Below are 25,339 nucleotides of genomic sequence, written 5' to 3'. Positions count from 1 at the left end.
CCAACTTTTTTTCGATGACCCCCCCACAAAAAAATCCGCGAGTGTATCAGTTGTTCAGTCATAATAATAGACAAGTTACATCCTCCAAATAGCTGACATGGGCTTTGATTTTTTATTGCGTGATGGCATTTGTTAGTATGAGTTGACTGCATTTGTAACCAATGAGCTGTTGGGTTGAGTAAATGCTGTTTTGTACTTAACAAAGTAGGGGGGTTGGGGGGCATGCTCCCCCGGGAAAATTTGAATTTTAAGAACCTCAGGAATGTTATTTTGGGAATTCTGGCAAGGTTTTAAACTATTATAGAAGCCCTTGTTACAACACTAAAAATTAGAATTATTTTCAGTGACCCCCCCTTACAGACCATATTTTTTGGCTGACCCCCCCCTTTTAAGCCATATTTTTTCGCATGACCCCCCCCTCAAATCCCACCAGCCCCCCCCCCCCTACTCCATAAAAAATGAACGGTCCCTAGGATGAGTAGGACGAATTGGTAATCGGCTTGACAATCAACGCTTAAAGACGAGTTTTGAAAAATCCTGGATTTTGTGCAAGGTTCGCCAGGTTTTAGTGTTCGAGTTCAAGAAATTAACTTTTATAGAGTAGTTTTACAAAATAAGTCCTTACAACAATTACTATATTGTCTATGAACTCATCTTGAAAGAAATGACACGATGAATCAAAGAAACATCTGCAGCATGAACGAGATTTCATTTTTCGCCATTAAACATTAATTCTTATGTGGGTACGTTTCCATTTTGGTCTGTTTTATAGTTTCAGTCAATAATTAGACGCCAAATTTGGTATCTATAGCTTAGTGCTTGACGTTGCTCGAAATGGCATTTTCCTCGCGAGTATCCACGCCAGCTTTGGTAGCTAAATCCAATAAAATATTCCGCTGCTCGTGAATTGCGTCAATGATTGACATTTGCCGTTTCTTGGCCTTCGCCAGTTCCTTGGTGAGCATTTCGAGTCTACGTTCATCCTCGTTTCCGGCTCCTTGCTCGTCATTGCCGAGATCTCCGTCTTCGATGGAAAATTTTCTGCAGGTAATGAATTGAAGCCAAATTTCAATAAAAAAAAGTAGAAGTACGGGTAAACTAAGCAGACTCTAGCTTCCAAAACCCAGACTAATAAAAAGAGCTACGGCAACTGCTGCTTAGTGCTGTTATGAAGTTAAAAGCAACATAAACTCTAAGTACTGCAGATTAGGGGTCGAGGGCAAAAGAAATTAACCTATAATGAAATGAGCTCACAGAACTACAATCCTACAAATCCAATCGTGGTTCTGAACGAGAGCTAACATCAGAAAAATTAAATGGGTAGCAACAATATACCGACAATTTTGAGCCTCAAAAACTAGCAGGTACAAATTTCAGTGGCCAATGAAACCGTAGAGGCTCCATGAAAGGTTTAGCCTTGCATGTGCACATTTTGCAGACCTTAGTCAACGGTAACTGAAAATTGTGACAGTATACGTAGTGTCTGTAAATGCTACGAAACAGATAACGTTTGATGTACTCCCGCACAGATACTCACTGTGATGAAATCTTCTTCTTCGCGTAACGTCCAGTTTCCACCAACAGAGGCCTGTGAAAACGGCGTGTGATGAACTTTGGGAACTTCCTCTCAACTTCGACGACGAAGTCTATGAATTTTCCTTTGTTCCTCAGAAACGCATATTTCTGCACTGATTCGATGTCCCCCACGGCTAAACCAACCTGTGAAAGAGACGAGAATAACTGAAGATGTAAAAAATGTGGGATATCATGCATATGGCTAAAGAAACCATGCCGAACACGGATCTAAAGTGTGCAATCGTTAGCGGTGGACTTTTATCAAAAGGGCATCGTGATCCCATCGATGGAAGTAAATTAACCGTGTCACACTGGAAAGACTCGTGAAATTTCATGATTTGCTGCTAGAGCAATGGTCCCAATTTACAAATGGGAACTTTTTATAGATAGTACATAATTATTTCAACATTGTTATAGGGAAAGGTAACTATTTTCAAAAATTGGAGATGTTTGTTCCCCGACGTTTTGCTATGTGAAGCTTATTAATTTAATGTACAGAATCCCGATGTCTTGCATAGCGCCCTCGATTTTTCGTGCCTCGCCATAATTCGAACCAAAAGTCGTTTCCCATGGATTTGCTTCACTCAGTCAATCACTAATTGTAGCCCAGATTTCTCGAAACAATTTATTATTTCTCTTGAAGGTTTGAGAAATCGGGATTCCGATTAATCTTTTTAAAATACTACTTACCAAAAGATTCATAAGAATGATGGGCATGGCAAAAGTAAAGAGACAGAAGAAGACAAACGAGGATTCTCTATAAGGCACAAGAGGTGCTTTAGATTCTGGATTCTTGGCCTCCAAGCTGTCCACCAGCATTGTGGTATAATCTAACTCGCCAACAGTCATCACAATCACCTTTACTAGCGTCAGGAAAAAGGAGTCGAAAGCACCCTGGGAAAAGAGCAAACGAATTGTCATCTCAGACGATGGGAAATACAGCTTTTTAAGATAAGATAAGATAAGATAAGATAAGATAAGATAAGATAAGATAAGATAAGATAAGATAAGATAAGATAAGATAAGATAAGATAAGATAAGATAAGATAAGATAAGATAAGATAAGATAAGATAAGATAAGATAAGATAAGATAAGATAAGATAAGATAAGATAAGAGAAGAGAAGAGAAGAGAAGAGAAGAGAAGAGAAGAGAAGAGAAGAGAAGAGAAGAGAAGAGAAGAGAAGAGAAGAGAAGAGAAGAGAAGAGAAGAGAAGAGAAGAGAAGTGAATTTTGTTTGCATCCAAGGTTTTTATAAGGAGGTTATTACCCTTCCGTCGTGTTTTCAAGTTATATTAGACATTCTAAAAGGTCACCTAGCTGTTCTTCATTGTAATGGTTAGGGAATTTGTCTATTTGTGCTAGAACACGTGAGAAGATTCCATACTTAGACGTTGTCATTCTTCTTGGGAATTCAGTGATCAGGTGAATTGTCCTGAGTACAGTGATTTACTAACCCGACCAGTCGCATGTGCATTCTAACAACCATTAAATAACACTAAGATGTTATGTATAAACAAACAGTATATAAACCTGCTCCCTGAACAGTATGAAGAACACCACAGAGAAAGCAACGGCAAACAACAAGAAGAGGCTGATGGTTTTGACCACTGTCATTGCCACTTGGAAGAACATCGTGACGTAGATGCCGACGTAATCCAACGTCTGCGCAAACAATATCAGATTCATGTAGCCCAGGAACACGGCAACTGTTCCTATCTGCCAGGCGATCCTCGGATCGCCTCGAAGACTTGAAAGACCTGAGAACACGTAGGGAAGAATGAATATTATGGATGACACGTAAAGCGCCCATTCCAGCACGTTTGTCCAATGTTTGAAGTACGCTGCCCTTTGATGGACCATCTGGTAGACCTCTTTCGCAAGATGAAATGATGCAAATACAAGGATGAGATACGGCGTTACTTTGCTAAATTCGTCTTTCTGCTGGAAAATGTCGTCGTCATCTCCGTCATCATGTTTGCGTTTGAGGACAATTTTCTTCCGCTTATTTAACATGAAGAACGTCAACAGAAACAGGTATAATGAAAACAGGGCTAGGTTTGTCCAGTAGATGAACCATCCATAGCTACGCCACTTTACGCTGAGAAGCTTTCTGGAAAGACCATGCACCAGGAGGTCCGTTTGCTTGTGCTCTACCATGACCATGAGACCAAAGAAAGGCTCCTCGCTTGGTCCACTTTGATCGTCTGGGCCTGGATCGAGAAGGCGGAAATCGTACGTGATAGTGCGTTTGGCTAGAGACCCCTGGATACAGCGATCCATGGCAGACTTGGCAGCATCCGGGAACCGTTGAATGAGCTTCCCCATTCGATTCTGACCATCAGGGCTCTTCGCTGACAAGATCTCTCTCCATCTAGAAACGAAAACGAAAAGAAACAATTCATTAACATACAATGATATTGGTAGGAAGAATGATTCAGGTGCAACAAATATACCTGGTTTAACTCAGTTGGTTGCTTTTATGCAGTTAATATGCACGTTAACACAAACGCAAGGCTGCAACAGAGAAAGTTTTATTCCCCCCCCCCCTTGTAAATTCTTCATTAAAGGAAGCAGATTCCCAAATCAAGCAATCTGCTGCGTAGACCTTTTTTATTTTTACCTAGAATTCTTCACAATAGCCATAACAACGTCTCCCTGCTGATTCTCAATGGCCACATCAAGGCAGTTGAGTCCAGTTTCATCTGGTTTTAAACTTGCTTGTCGATCTAAAAGGATCTTTACAGCTTCCACTTGACCTTTTGCAGATGCAATCAGGAGTGCCGTGTTTCCTGTAAGATCTTTCTGGTCGATGTTGGCGTTTAAGTCGAGAAACATTTGAATTAAGCCAGTGGCACCTATCTTGGCAGCAAACATCAGTGGCGTCCATCCATAGGAGTCAAGACTGTCGACTTGTGCACCCATTTGGAAAAGAATTGAACAGATTTTCCTGTAAAGAAATAAAATATTCAATTCTACCCTTTCAGTTACCCTATAGCTATATGCAATTTAAATGTTTACTTCCTTGGCCTAGACCTCTCAAGAAACGATTATAATAAAAACGAAAATCACTCGCGCCTCTTCTCGATCCCTAAAATTCAAGCCACAGAAGAAACAAACCATTGCAAATTTATATAGCAAAGCCGTTCCTAGTTTGACGAAACTAATATAATGATAGTACCTTAAACATTGACACCTGGTTATTTCATAGTTTATCCGACTAAGCCAAGTAGTTTGTTGCTGAACTATTAAAAACCGCTCCTGGCTTAATGAAATAAATGATATTACCGTATACATTGACTACTTGTTATATCACATTTTATCAAATTAAGCTCTTACTCTTTTCCATTTAATGCCGCAAAATGTAGCGGTGTTCTGTTTTCCGCATCCTTTTGACAAACACAGGTGATGGAAGCCTTGGCTAGAGCGTCAACATGGCGGGCTTTTCCAGTTTCAGCAGCTATGTGTAATGGCGTCTTTCCAACATCATCTTTAAGCAGACAGTTTGCTTTCTTTTCTAACAAAACGTGCAGAAGCTGAAGAAACATATGAAAATTTACTTTCCAAAGCCGTCTTAATAAAATCAGTGGTTTAAATTTGACGTATTATTTAAGCTCAAGTTTTTTGGACTTTGGGAGGCACTGTGGCCTAAAAGTTAGTGTGCTGGATCCCGGATCGGGAGGTCCTGGTTTGAGCCGTGGCTGGAGTCACTGTGTTGCGTTCTTAGACAAGACACTTATAATTATACTCTCGCAGTGCCTCTTTTCGCCTAGGTGTACAAACTTATGGGTACCGGCGTAAATTAAATGCTGGAGGAGGTGGGGGAGGGAGGTGACCCTGCCACTAAATAACATCCCATGATCAAGGGGGAATAGAAATACTTTCAGTCAACTTTTCTTAGGAAACTCGAGTGACGTGCCGATCGAATGGCTATTTGGCTTGAAAGTGGACTTAACCTTCTTAACCTGTTTGGTCTTAATGCAGTACAGAGTAATCTAGACAGTTCAGTTACCCTCATGTTTGCAGATAAAGCGGCATAATGCAATGCCGTTCTTTTATGAACGTCTGGAACATTGATAATTCCTGGTCCACATCTCTCTAGCAACATCTTTAAAACGTCTTCCTTGTCGTTTTCAACAGCTAGATGAATACAGCATCTCTGGTAGTTGTCACGAGCTGTTATTTCCGCCTCGGACTCAAGAAGCATCTTGGCACAGTTTGTATGACCAGCGGCTACTGCACAGAGAAATGGTGTCATACCATCGGCGTCCCTGTGATCTGCAGATGCTAAATTCCTGAGAAGAACCTCGATGCAATCTGGGTTTCCAAAGGACGCCGCACTAAAAGAATGTATTAAAGATAGAATACCACAGGTCACCTGTCCTTGTCGATTTTATCACATTTCTGACATTTCTTCCAATAAGGACCTTAGTTTTCGTTGACAACGTGCTGATATTAGCTAAACATTTCGACGCTTTCGTTGCTAGGAACATGGTAGCTTAAGCCACCAAACTTCATTTACCCTTTATCAAACAAAATTACATGGCAAGCTACAAGAAACTAGTAATTATTTGCGAAAGTGTCTTTTCTTGCAGGTGGTTACATGTAATATCCAATCACTAACAAAATCTTCAGTAACACTCCTTATCGTCTTGTTACACAAGGGAAAATATCTTCATGTAGATTTTATCTGAGCTAGCGGCTTCATTTCCGACATTGCCGCGATACCACCAGTCACCATCACAGCAGAGTTTTTTCCAGTGGATACTCCCCGGGAAGTTCCCCGAGCTCCTTAGGGGTGGACCATTAGATTTTTGACAGGGGGGGGGGGGTTGTGCAAATCCCCCCAAAAATATAGAGCATGTGCCTCTGAATAAAAAAAATACTGTGCAGAATTGTTAAGAAGGAAAAAAATATCGAGCAAGATTAAAAAAAAATCCTGCAGGGCTGGAAGAATTAAAAAAAATATCTAGCAGCCTAAAAATCCTACAACCCCCCCCCCCCCCCATCAAAAATCAGATGGTCCACCCCTTACCCCATTTCAGATCAAAATATTCGATTTTCTCCATCTTATCTTTGATCTTATCCGAAAATTGTTACCTTATTTCAGACCAAACCTTATCCAGGGACTTCTTGCTTTTCGTCAACAATAAAAAAAGAACTAAATAACCAATGTTAATCAATTAAATCACGCTTTTTAAGAGGTGAATAATAATGGTAAAATTAGTTTTATTCAGGAATTATACCTATCTGCTAACCTGAGTACTTCAACCAAATCCAATTTAGAGCTAATATATGATCAAACCTATTTCAGATGAAATTGGCTCAAAAGCCGTACCCTATATCCATATATAGCTTTTTTTAAGGGAGTACCTTTTCTAGGTTTTGTTCCTGCACAACTGCACCCTACCTGTGCAATGGAGTTCTTTGGTTGTCATCCTTCGTGTTTGTTTGTGCTCCTTGTTTGATGAGTAATTCTAAAATCTCTTTGTTTTTTCCAATGGACGCCACGTGCAGAGGAGTTTGTTGGTGCTTGTTTTGAATGTTCACATCAGCACCGTGCTGCAGAAGGACCTGACACACAAACACATGACCTGTCTGAACAGCAATGTGAAGTGCTGAGTTCTGCTCTACATCTCTGTGGTTTAAAAACCGGTTGAATTCCGGATCATCCTTGATTGACCGTATAGCGTTGACGGGGTACTGTAAAATATATCCCAGAGCTGAAATAATAATTGAACGAGCATGACAACAATAAGAAATCTGTGCCCATCTTCCTTTCATGATGTGAAAGTAAGGTACATGTTAGTGGTGCATCATTAAATACATTCTCCATCAAGTCGGCTGATCAGCCAGTCAAGCAGGTAACCATCCATCCCGCCATCCCGCCATCCCGCCATCCCCCCGTGTCAGTCAGTCAGTCGTCTGGACTCAATCCCGCCATCCCGCCATGCCGTGTTATCGTCTCAGTCAGTCGTCGTCCTACACATCCCGCCATCCCGCCATGCCGTGTCAGTCAGTCAGTCAGTCTGGACTACAAATTAAATGAAAGAATTCAGTTGAGTAAGTTTTACCTTATATACTCACCAGTTTGAACAATCAAAGGAACAATTTTCGTATTGCCAGCACCTGCAGCTAGATGAAGACAAGTGCTTCTCTCTTTTGTGGTTGTGTTGATACTGGCTCCGTTGTCAAGCAGATACTTGCAAATATCCTCATATCCTCGACTAATGGCTAAGTGTAGAGCAGTCATTCCTTGCTGGTCAGTTGCGTCAATATTCAAGTTTTTCACTTCCAGCAGCCGTGCGACTATCTGTATGTGGCCGAATTGTGCTGCCACATGAAGAGGAGTACAACCGCTTGATGCGCAAGTGGCGTCTGGTTTAGCTCCCTTCTTCAGCAAAATATCTAGAGCTTCTAGAGCATTTGACCTATAAGAAAAGTCATCGTGATTAAACATTCAAAGTCAGGTGGCTAGCAAAATCAGTACTGAAGGACTCAGAACAGTCTGATGCAGAATGGCAGAGAAGGAATGAAGCGAGAAGTTACACAGTGGAAGAGTTTTGTGGAAGTAGATGACAACCGATAGAGGTACAGGCACCAAAGGGTCCGCTAGTCATCTTGGGGATAGATAGAATCTCTGTCACCGGTTCGTTCCTTTTCGAACGGTTGAAAAACAACTGCAACGAGTTATCACTTCGGCGGATCCAGGGGAAAGGCCGGGGTGGAAAGTTGAGACCCCCAATATTGGTTTATGTCAGATTTATAAAATCGGGTCACCACCTTTAATTCCAAATCAAAAATGCCGCCACTGAATGGTATTACACTACAGCTAGTGCTCTCGAGAGGAGAAATTAAAGTTGGGCACCCTTCCAAGAATTCAAAGGAGCATAAAAGAGAAGGATTAATATATACGGTATATATGCTATATATACGAATTGACTTCAGATGTTAAAAGAGCTTGTGAAACTTAATAATCGGCGCCAATTTTAGCTCTTTGCGTGTAATATTGAAGGGGATATAAGCATTCAAAAAGTGTAAAAATTTTTGTGTGGCAAAAGCGCTAATGAGCGCCCATACATTCTTTCAAAAAGTTTGAGTTTTCAAACCCGCATCACAGAAAAAGTATTTAAAACATCAGGCTCAAATTTTCAAGAGAAAGTTACGCCATGTTTTTTATATTCATATATGAGTACAATATCCATTTTGTCAAGGCAGGTCTGATGAGGCCCACGGCTTCAATATTCAGAAGTGATATTTCAGCCGCCCATATACCTAAAGACATGATAGACTTAGCAGACGTTTTAGCTCGATCACAAACTGGAGCGCTTATGCTAATGAGGCAAAGAAATTATCATTGGAGGAGCCTTGTGTATTGGGGAATCCTTCCAACAGATCATATTCTCTTGGGGCCTCCTTATTTTCTTCTGAGTTTCTTTTCATATGCTCTAACAAGTTTGACCACTGACAATCGACAAGAGAAAACGTAAAATATTCGTAGTTGGATTGATTTATCTATTGAAATTAAGCTAGCCGACACTTAATTTTGTGATTTCTCAAAAGCACTTTTCATTTGGCTTAGAGCATCTCGCTGTTATTGTCCCCCAAATCGGAAATTAGTCTTTTCTTATAATAGCGAGTATTTGTTCTTTATTTGATGATAACCAAACAGTTTTTAGCTTTTTCAGAAATTGAAAGTCAAAAATTTATCGCTATGATTTGCAGGCAGCTTTTGATTAAGTTTCCATTGTTAACTTTCTGTCAATTATATATAATGAATAGTTTTCTTCCGGTGTCAATAAATAGAAAACGTAGTTTCAAATGTAATTTTTGATTCATTTGATAAAGAACATATAGAAATAATCTCATCAATTTTTAAAATTTTCATTAAGTGAGAATTAAAAGGTTTTGGAAAAAGCAGTTTTAGGGCGTATGCGTAATTGTTTTTGTCGTATCTCTGACTTAATCAACGACGAAGTGTGGCGAACTAATTTTGATTTTAATTGTGCTTAACAGCAAAACTGTTCCCGGTATTATTGTTTATTTTTTGTCATTGATAAATACCCCCAAAAGAGAAACAAATTCTCGTGCTGTTAGATTCTGTCTGCTAACAAAACAACCGTATTTGTGCCGAAGAAGAGCAACGGTTCTGTATTTTTCTCCTTCCATGATCTAAATAATAAAAAACACAGCAATAAAAAAATAGAAAAACAAAAACAAAAAAAAGACCACGCTATTCGAATGAAGCGAGTCCAAAGAAAATAAAATGGTAAAATAAAAATGGTTGTTGTTGTTGTTGTTGCCCTAAAACTGTTACTCATAATCCGACGGTAATTTTCGACACCATTGTGCGCGAATTCGCAATATCAACGTTGAAATTTATTTACACAATAAACTAGAATCTATCCATCTCTAGATCTTCCTGGACAGTAAATCAGTGATAACTAATGAAAACTTTAATACAGGCCAAAGAATATAAAAAAACCGTTCACAATTTTGTCGATATTTACCTGGCAGCAACATGGAGTGGTGTCAAGCCGTCTTTGCTGTAAACATCAACGTTAGCTCCTGCTTTTAACATGAAGTCGATAACTCGTACACGGTTCATTTTCGCCGCGTGGTGTAGAGCGCTTGCACCATTTTGATCCAAAACGTCCACTTTCTCGGCTTCAGTCGTCATCGACAAATAAGTTTGGATATCAGCCACTTGTCCGCTGGCAGCGGCTTCAAACAGACTGCTCGTTTTGCGGGGAAATGCTTCCCACTCGAAACAAGTTCCGCCATTTGGTGAGCCGTCATCGTCTCCCGAAGATGACAGCAACGGAGAAGGAGCAAAGTCGATATTCATCGATTGCAACTTTCCGGAAAACTCTCAGGAAATCCAAATTCAGAAAACTCCAGAGTGAACCGGGATTTGGAGTGAATGAATAGCTTCTTGATTAGGCTTGTTCCTGTTGTGAACGGACTGCGTTTCTAGATCTGTTGTAGCTTTGTTAGCTACTTTACTGAAATAATCACACACCACGCAGAATGCAAAATGAGTTGCCTATTCCCAAATGCAAAACAAGTTGCATATTTCCGGCTTTGAGCGAGAGAAAACACGAGTTCGTTTTTCATTGTTTGCAAATGGTCTTTGAATAGTGTGCGTATTTTGTTGGTAGCTTCCGACACCTTTGATTCCTTTTCAACCAGTCATCGCGTAACTGCAGACAGTTGTACCGATTTACATAACAAGTAATTCTACTCTTGAGCTTTTGCCAACAGTTTTCGTTGCATACCAATTTAGCATCCTCTTTTTCAATAAGCGACTCATTTTTTAAAAGCGCCCTCCCTTGAATATGCTTTTGGCCGTTTATAAGCGCCCGTTTAACAATAATCGCTCCTGTCACCAATAATAAGTGCCCCCTTGGGCTTCCAAGATAATAAAGTGCCCCGGGCACTAAATCGAATCATTACGAAAAGTGAACACAAGTTTGTATTAATTGAGGCCACATTCACGATAGCCTCATGTTTTATTTCGCTTTATAATGCAAACTAGGCACATGATTCTGGGGGCAAAGAAGCTAAATCGACAAATTTCAGCTGGTTTCTTATTATGTCTGATATGTAAGTTGCCAAGATTGCAAAGCGCCGTATAGAACCAATGCAAATATGGCTGCCTTTAAGTTTTGGCTCCAAGAAGAATCATTTGTCAACGAAATTTTACGAATTACGTTAACTTTAAGATCAAGTCAAAGTAAATCAGTGTATAAAGTTTAAAGGCTATACTTTTATCTTATGGGAAGTAACAGGGACATTCATATGGCCAAAGACATACTGAAATGAGGCTAGGCAGGCCAGGGTGGCTTTTCTATACATATCTCTTAAATTTGAATGAGTCACAAATCCGCAGACTTTTACCCGGAAACACTGAAACTTCTCAGAGTAGCATATTATTCCATATTTTTTTAAGTGCATGTCACCTCAGCGTTTTAAGAAACTTTACCAAACAACAGAAAGAACGACAACCATTTCAGTCTAACCGCAGTTTTTTCAGGTGCAGAATGAGTTTCGTTGACAGATCGTTGAATAATAAAACAATTATCCTGCTCAATCTTTCGGAATGTTGTCCGATTTTAGCCAACTCGGCCTACGGCCTCCTCGGCTAAGTATCAGGCAATACCCGCACGATGTCGCAGGTTGAAATTAGCGACGTTGTCTGCCAAGCTTAAGGAATAAACACTGAAATGTTGCGGTTTCTTGGAAAATCGGTTCGTCTAAAGAGTGAACTATTCCCATGTTCCCAGGAGGAAGACAATACTCACTTGTCTAGCCAGTCTAAACTAATACGTTTTCAGGCATTCTCGGCACTGTTTAATGAATAGATTTCAGCTTTATTAAAACAACAGCAGTAACAACAACAACAGCTTGAAACAACGATAAGTTCGCGAATAAAAACTTACATGTAACTAAAAAATGCTCAGTATCACTAATAACTTTTAATAATACGATAACTCTTAGAAGTCAGCATAACTGTTACTTTGAAATAGAAAATGTTGTGATTGCTTTGCGGTTTAAATTATAAAAATGTGCATATATTTGTCCAGAGCAAATAAATTTATCATAAAAATGTATACGTTTTCGAGAAAACCAACTAGTTCTGTGCCCCTGGCCGATAAAATGATGTTACTAACGCAACAATTACGAAGAGGTGGAAAATGACATTAAGGTCCCGTAGTCTCTCACTTTCAAGAATTCCCAAATTCAAATGGAATTAAAAATTACAATTAAAATAATTGCTTAGGAATGGTAAAAATGTATGAAGGTAGACCGTAGCACAGCAGGGGTGGGTCTCAGTGGCTTCTGAAGACTATTATCATAAGTTCATAAACACTACGCTTTCATTGGATCATACAACCAACATAGATGGATCATGGATCATAGGGCTGTGTCCTTCGTTCGGGGGTATGTAATACGCTTTTTAATTTGTTCATCACTTAACTTATATGCTCTGGCCAACCCCCATACTTTTAGACTAAGTACCTTACTGAAACGCGGCTACACTTGAGTAAGACTTATATTCAGCTTTCATTCGTATGCTGACAAACTAGGGTGTCATCCAGACTTAAAAGTAAGAACCACATTAAATGGGCAAAGGGTTTAAAAATGTGATCGCGAGTAAAAGAGCCAGTGTACCTTTTGGCAGCCAAGGCTCTGTGTATACTTTACTTAACAGTTCTGGGGCTTGCTCGAGAGTTTGGTCTGGTTTGTTGTATCTCAAATTAAGAAGAGAACTGGCCAAAAAAAAAAAACAGAGAAATCAAACGATCCCTTTCAATGTTGATGGCACGTATAGGTAAAGACGGCGTAACATGTTTCCCTGCAGTAAAGCTTAGAAGTATCAAATTAAAAAAAAAACATTCTTATCAGAAAACTGTTATAAAATTTGATTGAAAAGCAACCGATCGTCTTTTTGCTTTTGTTTCAAAATATATCCTCGGGCACCATGTTCCAATGATATTGAAATTGATTTCTTGAAAAAACCGGCCAATTATTTTCATTCAAGAAGTTGAGCGAAAAGACGATTTCTCTCGACAATGTTGACAGATGCCATCATTCTTCTGTTATAGACTACAAATCTGACAATTATAGCCTAGAGAACGATCTTGCGTCTTCTTCGCGGGTATCCACGCCGGCTTTGGCAGCTACGGCCAGGAAAATGTTTCGCTGGTCATCAATCGTATCAATGATTGACATCTGCCGCTTTGCAACCTTTGCCAATTCCTTGGTGAGCATTTCAAGTGTCTGTTTCTCCTCTTGCTCGGTCTCATGATCTTCATTGCTGAGATCTTTATCATCAAAGGTGAATTTCCTGCCCATAGAAATGGCCTATAGTTAGTAAAGTAAGAGAATGGTTTGCCTTTCCACTATTTAGGTGCGTGAGAACAAAAATAGGTACGCAACTCGCTCATGTGTCTACCGGACTTACGTATTGAGTAGTTTTTAATGTGTTACCAATCGAGTGACTTATATTGTCTACAGTACGTACCGTATTTTCTCGATTTAACGCCGGGCCCCGAATAAACGCCGGGTCTCCAAGCTTTAAAAATAAAGTCTTAATATATTGCTGTCAAAAATAATGAATAAAAATCATTTCTAAGAAACATAGGGCTTGAACAAACTTCTGGAATCAAATAAACGCCGGCTCTATCGCGCCAAGTTTGAAATAAACGCCGGGGGCGTTTAAACGAGAAAATACGATACTTAATTTCTCGATCTTTGTTTGTCATTTAAACCTTATGTGCTTGTTTCATTAAAGGTGCTATGTCACGGATTGCGCATCTTGAACATTTTAGTCTAGTACATCTTTCAAGCTTGTCGGCGTTTGCAGTCTCCCAATCACTTTTGACATAAACTACCCTTGTCCCTTTTTGGTTTAATTTTACTCGTATGGTGTTACTTTTTTTTTTATCTTACTATACTATTCTTTTACGTGTTTTTTCCAGTTTAAGATAAATTTGTTGATGGTCGCAAAAATGATTAACTGGCAGCTGCACAAGGTAGAAGGTCTTTGAAACTGAAGTCTGCTTTGTTGTGCAGTGCTCACATTACACTAGGCAGAATACTTCGAGAAAGTAGAAACGTCAAGGTTTTAAAGGGACCTTGTCAGCGTTCTTACCGCGCTGACCTGGACTCTAGTTTTCACGTTTTGAAAAAAGTCCACCGTGGACATTTTTTCAAAACAAACCTTCAGAAATCTGCTTCACTCTTCTCAGTGTTTCACTAAATGGGAAAATTTAGAAAAAAAAAACTGAAATGATTCAAGCAGATTTCTGAAGGTTCTCTACGCGTATTTTTGATTTCGGGTTAAGGTGGACTTTTTTCATAACATGAAAACTAGTGTCCAGGTCAGCGCGGTCTGAACGCTGACCATGTCCCTTTAAAATTATAAATTCTTCAAACAAGAATGATTTACAGTGACAAGGGGGAGAAAAAGAAGAAGTACTCTTCATGGTAATTTGTCAAGGGAAATAATCGTTGTTTGAGGATGGGCCATAATGAGGCTAATTAGAGGCCGGAACAGGTCCACATAGATCTATCCCTATACAGCCCCACCCACTCCCACATAGACATTTACCCTGACGAAATCTTTCTTTCCACGTAACGTCCAGTTACCACCAACTGAGGCTTGTGAAAACGGCGTGTGATGAATTTTGGGAAGTTTCTTTCAACTCCGACAACGAAGTCTATGAAGTTTCCCTTGTTCCTCAGAAACGCATATTTCTGCACTGATTCGATGTCCCCCACGGCTAAACCGACCTGTGAATGACAAGAGAATAACTGTCAACAAAAGATATATAACACATACTGCATAACGTGTTTGTATCGACGAGCGCTAAGAAAATTCAAGATGGCACAAAGAAGTGTAGGCAATGACAAATGTAAATCTTTCTTGAAGTATACGAAAGCGTTAAAATTCCTCTGTTTCGACGACTTAATAAAAGCAAACAGATGGTTATATTTATCACGAGTCATGGAATGTAAACATGACAGATCTCTATTTTCACTTGAAAAGTGTTATTGAAAGGCAAGGGCCTATATTTGGCTTTTGTTATGTGAAAGGGTTATCTTCAAAAACCTGCATTTTTTTGCGTACAAGTACTTTAATCCTAGTATTTTAGCCCCATATAGAAGAAGAAGAAGACTTTCTGTCACCCGACAGTTTCGATATTCTCGGTATAAGTTGCATTCATATCTGTTGATTCCACTTACCAGAAGGTTTGTAAGAATGATGGGCATGACAAAGATAAAGATGCACATGAAGATAAAGGATGATTCTTTGTAAGGCACTAGATATGCACCAGTATCTGGATTCTTGGCGTCTAAGGTGTCCACTAACATGGTGTTATAGTCTATCTCTCCAATAGTCATCACAATTACCTTCACGATCGTCATGGGAAAGGTGTCAAACGCACTCTGAAAAGAGAAAAGGGAACATAGCATAAGAATCTTGTCAATCGATTCTTGAATAAATTTGTCTAAGGTTGCAATAAGTAGCAAAGACCCAAAACTGCCAGCGCTTAATTACAACTCCTCTTTTCTGAAGAATGAAGCGATTAAGGATGCTGCTTCCCCCTCTGGATGGGATGCTTATCAATTCCAGGCTAACCCCAAGAGCTTTTTGTCAGGTATATAAGGCTATCAGATGGTCGATGTTTCCGTTTAAAATTGTGGGTAGAGCGAGGCACTATAATTATGAGGGAAATGCCTTACCCACTGAAGAACACAACGGGGTGGCTCCGGAAGAGCGAGAACCCGGATCGCTGGGGTCCAATGCAGTAACCATTTGGCCACTGCTATTGTTGAAAACCATCAAATACTCTCAGACTCAACTCGCAACTAAACGATTAACTAAAAATCCTTACGTAGTTGAACATATTAATGGGAAGACAAGAAACCTGTTGCACTTACCCTCCCCACGGGGAGAGGAAAGAATTTGGGCAGACTTCCTCGGACCGTGTGCGAATCAGGCTAACAGGCGAGATGGGTAAGAAACTATTACTGCTACTGCCAACTGTTAGCTAACTATTGGCAGAAGTAGTTCAATTAAAAGTTTCGCAAAGTGACAAAGTTGAACTTTTGGGAGTCGGTTTAAAATTAATAAGTTTTGCCTGGATCATCTCTAGTATAATCTTCAGGCATGGCCGATCAGTCTAGCTTCTCTTTAATTTTTTGACATCCTCTGAGGTTCAGTAAGAACATTATCTTTCAATATACCGGAAGAGGTTTTTTCCTACAACTAATGACTGAGTCTATTACATATGAACTACAAATATATTACCTCTTCCCTGAACAGTATGTAGAACACCACGGAGAAAGCAAGAGCAAACAACAAGAAGAGGCCGACTGTTTTGAGCACTGTCATTGCCACTTGAAAGAACATCGTGACGTAGATACCGACGTAATCCAATGTCTGCACGAACAATATCAGATTCATGTAGCCCAGGAACACGGCAACTGTTCCTATCTGCCAGGTAACCCTCGGATCGCTTCCGAGAGGACTTTGAAAGCTCGGGAACACATAGGGAAGTATGAACATAATTGTTGACACGTAAAGTACCCATTCCAATAAGTTCGTCCAATGTTTGAAATAAGCCATTCGTTGAACGAAAATCTGATAGAATTCTTTGACTAAATGAAATGATGCAAATATCAGGATAAGGATTGCAATCATATTGCTTAAGACGTTCTTGTGCGAGAAATATTCATCATCATCATCGGAATCATCGTGTTTGCGTTTGAGGACAATACTTCTGCCCGCTGAGTTAACATGAAGTACGTCATCAGAGCAAGGAATAAGGAATACACGACAAGGTTTGTCCAGTAAACAAACCATCCGTAACTGCGCCACTTGATCTTGAGAAGTTTTCTGGAAAGATCATGCACCAGGAGGTCCATTTGCTTGTGCTTTACCATGACCATGAGACCAAAGAAAGGCTCCCCAATTGGTCCACTTTGATCGTCAGGGCCTGGATCCAGAAGACTAAAGTCGTAAGTGATAGAGCGTTGTGGCAGAGACTGCTGGATACAGCGATCCATAACAGACGTGGCAGCATCCGGGAACCGTTGAATGAGCTTCCCCATTCGATTCTGACCATCAGGACTCTTCGCTGATAATACCTCTCTCCATCTAGAAACGAGAGAAGCATTTATACAATTTGTACAGGTACAGAAAACACAATATCAATAGGCAATTATCTCAAAATGCCCATCAGTTATGAGAGACAATGGCAAATAAAACAAGGAAAGTATGTCATATGTGATGTCCATAATGTTCGCCTGATAAAATGTATGCTATTTACAAGGCTAAAAGGTTAAAAATTGTAAAATTAAAATGTTGAAACCAAAGGTTTTTGGCTGTTTGCCTTCATCAGGGTTTTTTTTATCCCTGATGATGGCAAACAGCCAAAAACGTTCCAACATTTTAATTTTTCAATTTTTAACCTTTTAGCCTTGTAAATAGCATACATATATGTCATATCGTAGTAACGTAAAAGATTACCTGTGCATAGTTCACATTATGAGATTAAAATGGTTGTTAGAGTAGAAGCGCAACTGCCCTCTACTAAAAAGGGAAATGTCTACAATTTACTACTAAAAAGCTGACTCTGCTTCATCTGCAGATGTTTGCAACTAAGGGATCTATCCGACCTCAAGAAGATTTCCTTTGCTTTACCTGGCATTTTTTATAATAGCCATAACAACATCTTCTTGCTGACTCTCAATGGCTACATCGAGGCAGTTGAGTCCATTTTCATCTGGTTTTAAGCTTGCCTGACGATTTAAAAGGATCTTTACAGCATCCACTTGACCTTTTGCAGATGCAATCAGGAGCGCTGTGTTTCCTGTTTGGTCTTGCTGATCTATGTTGGCGTTTAAGTCGAGGAACATTTGAATTAAACCAGTGGCACCTATCTTGGCAGCAAACATCAGTGGCGTCCAGCCATAGGAGTCAGGACTGTCGACTTGTGCACCCATTCGAAACAGAATTGAACAGATTTTCCTGTAATGAAAGGTATAAATAATTATAAAATGGCAGAGAATCTCGCGGGTATCGTTCTCATGAAAAAAGCTAGTCTTTATCAGAGTGTAAAGAATGAATATGACATATCGACTAGCAGTGCCCGTCAGATTTTTCTTGCGCACACGAATAAAAAAATGTTGTCATAAGGTATCATCCCTCTTCTAAATTGTATCCGATAGCAATTTGAAAAGGAATAAATATCTGACAAAGCATAGCACGTCAATTCGCTTCCAGATAGGACTGGCTGATAGAACCCTCGCCTGTGTTTAGCCTGGGCTCTACCTATGTAATCTCGGGAGCGAAACATTTATTACAGTATAAGACATAACAAGAAAGGTTTATTTCATTTTTTCAAAGTAGATTCAAAGCGCACTGACTTATGTTCAAACAAAAAGAGAACATTCAACCTTTGACTGAAGGGGCAAAAAAGGCCTCTTTCCTCTTCAATTAGGATTTTCAGACAAAACTGTTTGCACTTTTCACTCACACATTTGTCACTTTTGCTCATGCTAAGTTGCCTGTTGCCCCTGTTTTTAAGCGAGACCGCCTATGAAACTTTCAAAATGATAAGCCCTAACCTTTTCCCGTTCAAGGCCGCAAAATGTAGCGGAGTTCTACCGTCCACGTCTTTTTGACAAACACTCGCGAGGGAAGCTTTGGCTAGAGCTTCAACATGGCGGGCTTTTCCATTTTCAGCAGCAATGTGTAATGGTGTTTTTCCAGCACCATCCCTAAGCAGACAGTTTGCTTTCTTCTCTAACAAAATATCCAGAAGCTAAAAGAAATAAAAAAATAGGTACATTTAATAAATCAGCCTTTACTCCTGTTTGAGCTCAGTTATTGTTGTGGTTGGTAGGTAGGTCAGTTTTAGGAAGAAGCGTTGTCTACTGGTTAGAGCATCAGTCTTGTTATTCGGAGGTCATTAGCTAAATTTCTTCTTCGTAGTCCTAAGTTCTGCCCCATGTAGATAACCACCGAGTCAGCTTTCTGTAAACTAGTTGGGAGTCTTAATCATGCTATGTTTCTTGAAATATTGAAATATCTACAGACTTTTTGTGCTTAGTGCATGTACACATTTGTCGTACATTTGCATTTTAATTTTTCCTCCTTTTAAATTTTATTTACGTTCACATCTAGTTTTAGTTCTTACCCTTGTGTTTGTAGATACAGCGGCGTAATGCAAAGCCGTCCGTTCGTGTACATCGGGAAAATTGGTAAGTACTGGCCCAGATCTCTCTAGCACCATCTTTAAGGCGTCTTCCTTGTTGTTTTCAACAGCTAGATGTATACAGCATCTCTGGTACTTATCCCGAGCTGCTAAACCCGCTCCGGAATCAAGAAACATCTTGGCACAGTTTGTATGACCAGCGGCTACTGCACAGAGAAATGGCGTCATACCATCGGCGTCCGTAGGATCTGCGGCTGCTAAATTCCCTAGCAGAACCTCGATGCATTCTGGGTTTCCAAAGGACGCGGCACTAAGAAAAGAGAATGATGTAAGATAATAACGACAATGGGCATTTGTCTAGTTTGAAAAAAAGAATGAATATGTTTTCCCTGACACTGCCGTTTTTCAACAAAATGTTGACAGACTGTTTCTCCTAAGCTGTTCCAGCTGTTCATGAGCCGTCTTTACAGCGTGCTGATACTGCAAGAACAGGCCGGTATTTCTGAGGGCTAATAACACATGGAGCACGATACCGGTCTGTAACGGACCCTTAATGGGGGATTTTGTTATCACTAACTAGTATACAGTGTTCGTCAAGATATTTACACCACAGCGTGATAACTTTTAAGCTCTGTTTTTTAACGCGTTTTTTTTTTTTAATTTCAGGAAACCAGTTCAGTGGTAAGTTTTCTTTTAGTCACTTGATCATCAGTTGCGAAGCACGACTGCACCCTACCTGTGCAGAGGAGTTCCATGTTTACAATCCTTCGTGTTCGTTTGGGCTCCTCGTCTGATGAGTAATTCTAAAATCTCTTTGTTGTTTCGAATGGACGCCACGTGCAAAGGAGTCTTTAAGCATTTGTTTTGAATGTTCACATCAGCACCGTGCTGCAGAATGACTTGGCACATGGACACGTGACCTGTCTGAACAGCTATGTGAAGAGCTGAGTTCTGGTCTGCATCCTTCTGGTTAATAAACCGGTTGAATTCTGGATCATCGTTGTCCAACCGTATTGCGTTGCCTGGATACCTTAAACTATTCTTCAGAGCTGAAATAAGGTAAAACAAAGACGACAACAATAAGAAAACATACTAGTTTTTTTTAGCGGACGCCCTGAATTTACTACACAATTGTCCTCGAAATTTACTCAGTTAAATTCCGCAAGATCTATTTCTCACTTAATCAAAACTATAACAAAATTCTCGATCGGTGATTGGTTATCAGCAGCCCGATTTGAGCACTAATAGGACAGTCTATGCGTCATGCTTGTAATTGGACAGTGTAATAGGACAGTTTACGCGTCATGCCTGTGTAATTGGACAGTACGCGTCATTTTGCGCGCGCTGTTGTTGTGCATTTTGTTGAGTAAACTGTTATGTTTTTCAGTTTTTATAAAAACGTTAAACCATTTGACTAAAGGTTAGTTTGTTTCTCAAATTTTGTCATAGTTTTGATTAATTGGTAACAGGACTTCGTGTCGTCCAATTCTGTCTGTAATCATACTCGTGATTAAACAAATCGGACTCCCGCTTCGCGGTCGTCCGATTTTGTTAATCGCTCGTATGATTACAGACCGTATTGGACTCCACTCAGTCCTATTACCATTATTAATCATACTCGTGATAACAAATCGGACTCCCGCTACGCGGTCGTCCGATTTTGTTAATCACTCGTATGATTACAGACCGAATTGGACTCCGATCAGTCCTATTACCATTATTAAGTCAGGTTCGATTTCAAACAATTCTTTTTTTTCTTTAATTCCTGGACCGTCAACTGACCAAAAACATCAAGATATGAATCTTCAAGCTCAACGTCATAGAAGTACCACTTTTCGGGTGTGGGACTTGGAGAATGACCAAGAGGGACGAGGCAACACGGGGGATACTTATACAAATGTACAATATACTGGCCAATGAGGGTGACGAATGAAGAGGTAAGGAGACGGGCTAGGACTTGCACCATCAGTGAGCAGATAAGGAGACGAAGGTGGCGTTGGATAGGGCATGTACCGTTGCGAGAGACAGAGTAGATTAGAGGAAACGAGTCAATGGCCCTAAGTTAGGAACTAAGTCGTTAAGTCACTTATAAATAGATGAGTCAGTCTTATAAACACCCATACCTACCGGTCTGAATAACCAAAGACAAAATATCCGTGTGACCAGCATCTGCTGCTAGATGCAGACATGTGCGTCCCTCTTTTGTGGCTATGTTAATACTGGCTCCGTTATCAATGAGATATTTACAAATATCTTCATATCCTCGACTAATGGCTAAGTGAAGAGCAGTCATTCCTTGCTTGTCAGTTGCGTCAAAATCCAGGTTTTTCATGTTCAGCAGCCGTTCCATGACCTGTATATGGCCAAATTGCGCTGCAACATGAAGAGGCGTACAACCGCTCGAAGTGGATGTGACGTTTGGTCTAGCTCCCTTCTGTAACAAAATATCAAGGGCTTCCAGGGCATTATACCTACAAGAAATAGATATATTTAACAAATAGACTTCGAGCACGAGTTCCTATCGATCGTTTGCAAACTACTGAGACGATCGTAGGCGATCAAAGCGTTTGGAAGTGATCGGGGGTTCTCATATGATCGTCCTGATCGCCTGGTATGAGCGAAGAAGACCTACGTAAAACAATCATTTTTAGCCCTAGATCCAAGTGAACACAATGGCAGCCTTCAATAAAAGAGCAAAACTCGTGGCCTGTACAGCCCCCGAAATGATCCCGACCCCGAACTGATCCCCAACCCCGAACTGATCCCCAAATTGACCCTGAAATGATCCCGACCCCGAAATGATCCCCAGATTTTTTCACGCTAACCCTGAAATGATCCCCAAGTAATTTTTGGAATGGCGATTAAGCATAGAAATTTGGATTGCTCAATAATAAGGAAAACTGAAGCCATAACGCAAAGTACAAAAAAAGACTTTAATGAGTGCTATTATAACTGAGTGCAAAACGTGACCATAAAACAGAAACGTTTTTTTAATTCTTATTTATGTTTCAAAATTGGTTATTCTCAAATAGGAACCAAGAAAAAGCAAGAACCGTTTTTTTTTTAATTTTTGTTTATTGGATTGTTATGTTCATAGACATACTTTCAGTCGTGAGAATTGTAACTCAGTACTCTCGATCGAAGCAATTAAAACTTATTCAGAGAAAATTTGCTTGTTAAAGCGGGATAAAGAAAGGCAACATTAAGTGCCCTTAAAATGTTAATTTTCGTTTAATTTGATTTATTTCTAAGTTGATATGTCGCAATCACATCATACCTGTTTTTGACTTCTCGACGTAACCCGGCACAGCGTCAAGCTTTATAAAGGTCTGTTTACAAAGACGATTTTTGTCGCGCAACTCAATGCAATTTTTGCGGCACGGAAGTTGCATCAAATTGCGAACATGTTCGAAACTCCTGCGGTATCACGGCAATAAAATCACCGCTAGTTAAATTTACACGCTTGCAAACTCGCGGTGATTTCATGTTATCATCCCAGGTGATACATGTAACACCGATCACATCCTCAACCGAATGACACTTCTAAGCCATGAGGCCTTATTATTGAGCAGTCCACACTTCTACGTTAAAACGCCATTCCACAAATTACCTGGGGATCATTTCGGGGTCAGCATGAAAATATTTGGGGATCATTTCGGGGTCGGGATCATTTCAGGGTCAATTTGGGGATCATTTCGGGGTTGGGGATCATTTCGGGGTCGGGATCATTTCGGGGGCTGTACAGGCCTCCTATCTTTTCAGTTTTACAGTTTTACGGCGACGGAGGGAAAGAGAAGCTAGCGATTGTGGTCGCCACAATCGCCGCAGACGTTAGCGATCGTCTGTGTAAAGTTCTCATTCATGTATAATTATCACCCGATCGCAAGAAAACTTTTTGAAGTGACAGAGACAAAGGAAACGATCGAGGTGATTATATGAGAACCAGGCTTAAAGGATCGCAGTTCAAAAGCTATATTTTTTGTCCTTTTTTATGCCAAAACTTCTCGCATAATTTTCTCTTTTAAAAGCAACGCGCCCGCGATCGTATTCTATCCGCGAAAGAAATCAATAGAAGAGCCTAAATAAAGAGTTTTCTTGGCGGCCAAATTGATAATCCAAGCAATAGAATTCAAAATAAAACTCATTTTCAAAAGCGGAGAAATTTCACTGCTCGAAGACATCAATACCACGTGAAAGCGACATGATATAAACATCTGAATGGGCGTCATGTTCCTTTTATAGCGCAAAAATCAATAAATTAAATGAAACAATTGTATTGGTTTGCATTAGAAGAAAATTGTTGAATCGCGAAATAATATTTCAGCGTTTAATGACGAGAGAACTTAACTGAAGTGTCAAACGGCATAGTCCTGCGAATGCATATTTGGACACTGAAGAAGGCATTCAGTTGGAAAAACGCAATCTCGAATACATTTCAAAGTTATCGACGATCTGTGCCATTCGGAATTTCCTTAGTAAATATTGTATATACAGGATTCATACAGTATTCGTTTTCTGGTTATTGCGTTGCGTAATACTGTAACAGAAAACGGAAAACATGGCCCGGATGTATATCATTTTTCCTCTTCCTGGACAATACTCCCGGGAATACTGAACACTAAGAACTTTAGTACAGAATTTAACCTTCATGAAAATTCGTTTTTTCTTTTGCCATATTTACCTGGCAGCAACATGAAGTGCTGTAAAGCCGTCTTTGTTGTAAACATCAACACAAGCGCCTGCTTTTAACATGAAGTCGATAACTTGAACACGGTTCATTCTGGCCGCGTGATGTAGAGTACTTGCGACGTTTTGGTCCGAAACGTCGGCTTTCTCTTTAGTCGTCTTCGACAAATAGGTTTGGATGTCATGATCAGCCATGTGCCCGTTGGCCGCGGCTCCAAATAGGTCGCTCGTTTTGTCTGGCAATGGTTCCATCTGAAAAAATATTCCAGTTGGAGAGCTTTCATCGTCTCCAGCTGGAGATATCGCCAACGGCGAAGGAGCGAAGTCGATGTTCATTGTTGCTGTCGAAGCGGCCAATTGCTGAAGATTCAACTTTTTGAAGACCACATTTTCGTTTCGACAAGATCAGCGATTTCGAAGCATCGTGTTCAAAACTATAAAATATTTGCATATGTCCGGCTTTGTCCGAAAGAAAGCCAAGATTGGTGTAGTGTATTCATTGTATTCCTTACCGTGCTTCGACACCTTCGCTTTCTTTTCGACCAGTCGTTGTGGTTGTACGTGCATCGATTTGCATAATCAGGAGAACGAAGTGCTGTTTGCTGTTGACGTTTGTTGTTATGTTTTCTTTGCACTTCGGTACGTGAAAAGGATGTGCGTAAGTACTATTGATCTTTGTTGCTGTGTTTTCTATGTAAATTTTGCTAGTTATAGAACCTATTTACATCAAGTTTGTTGAAATGGCCATCACGAATGATACTGAATGGCCAACATTGTATTCTTTTCAGAAGCTTCACCAGATCATCACTGTTTCTTGTGCCACTGTGCAGGTGATTTGTCACCAGACTTTATGATTCCCGCGAGGCTTGCGATGATTGAGAAAAAGATTGTATTTTGTCTTAAAATAACCCTTGACGTGTTCTGTGTATTGCACATTTAGCATTTGTTTGAGATATAAACATTGTTTAATCGAATATTTTTCCCGCTATCACTCGCCTGGCGGCTCTGATCCAAGAACGAGATAAAGCTACAAAAACAGAAACAACGTTGCAAAAACAGGATTATAAATGCGGCTCTAGATCTGCCAGCGGCTGCAATTGAAAACGCTGCAAACTTAATTAAGTCAAACTGTTTCTCAAAGAGTAAGCCAAGACAAGAAGAGCCTTTAAATTGGTAAGTGGCTGCCAGTTGACACAGATCTTGGATCTCATCAGGAAAGGCCATCCCAATAAAATGTTTCGTTTCCCATCGCCCGACCGACCCATTTTTTTCGAAAAGTAAAAAAAAAAAAAAAAATTCCAGATTCACTTGTTAAAGAAGCAAGTACTTCAATTTACAAGCACACGA

The 25,339-nt window shown here is 40.0% G+C and overlaps 1 protein-coding gene across 1 annotated transcript; it reads right to left on the bottom strand.

Annotated features, from left to right (window-relative positions):
- Positions 1-747: 747 nt before the first annotated feature.
- LOC144657851 (uncharacterized) lies at positions 748-25,339 on the bottom strand. The gene is given in 21 exon segments (XM_078518210.1): positions 748-1,041; positions 1,538-1,719; positions 2,266-2,469; positions 3,108-3,948; positions 4,198-4,524; positions 4,914-5,110; positions 5,587-5,914; positions 6,985-7,297; positions 7,662-8,005; positions 10,085-10,443; positions 13,203-13,425; positions 14,692-14,873; positions 15,327-15,530; positions 16,396-16,866; positions 16,869-17,244; positions 17,791-18,117; positions 18,717-18,913; positions 19,289-19,616; positions 20,043-20,355; positions 21,434-21,777; positions 23,988-25,339. Coding segments are annotated over 21 exon segments (6,630 nt in total). The 5' UTR covers positions 24,329-25,339; the 3' UTR covers positions 748-812.

Source organism: Oculina patagonica, chromosome 6 (assembly GCF_052425735.1).
Source record: "Oculina patagonica isolate OP01 chromosome 6, crgOcupat, whole genome shotgun sequence".
Taxonomy (NCBI): Eukaryota; Metazoa; Cnidaria; class Anthozoa; order Scleractinia; family Oculinidae; genus Oculina; species Oculina patagonica.
This window is presented reverse-complemented; position numbering and strand designations above follow the sequence as displayed.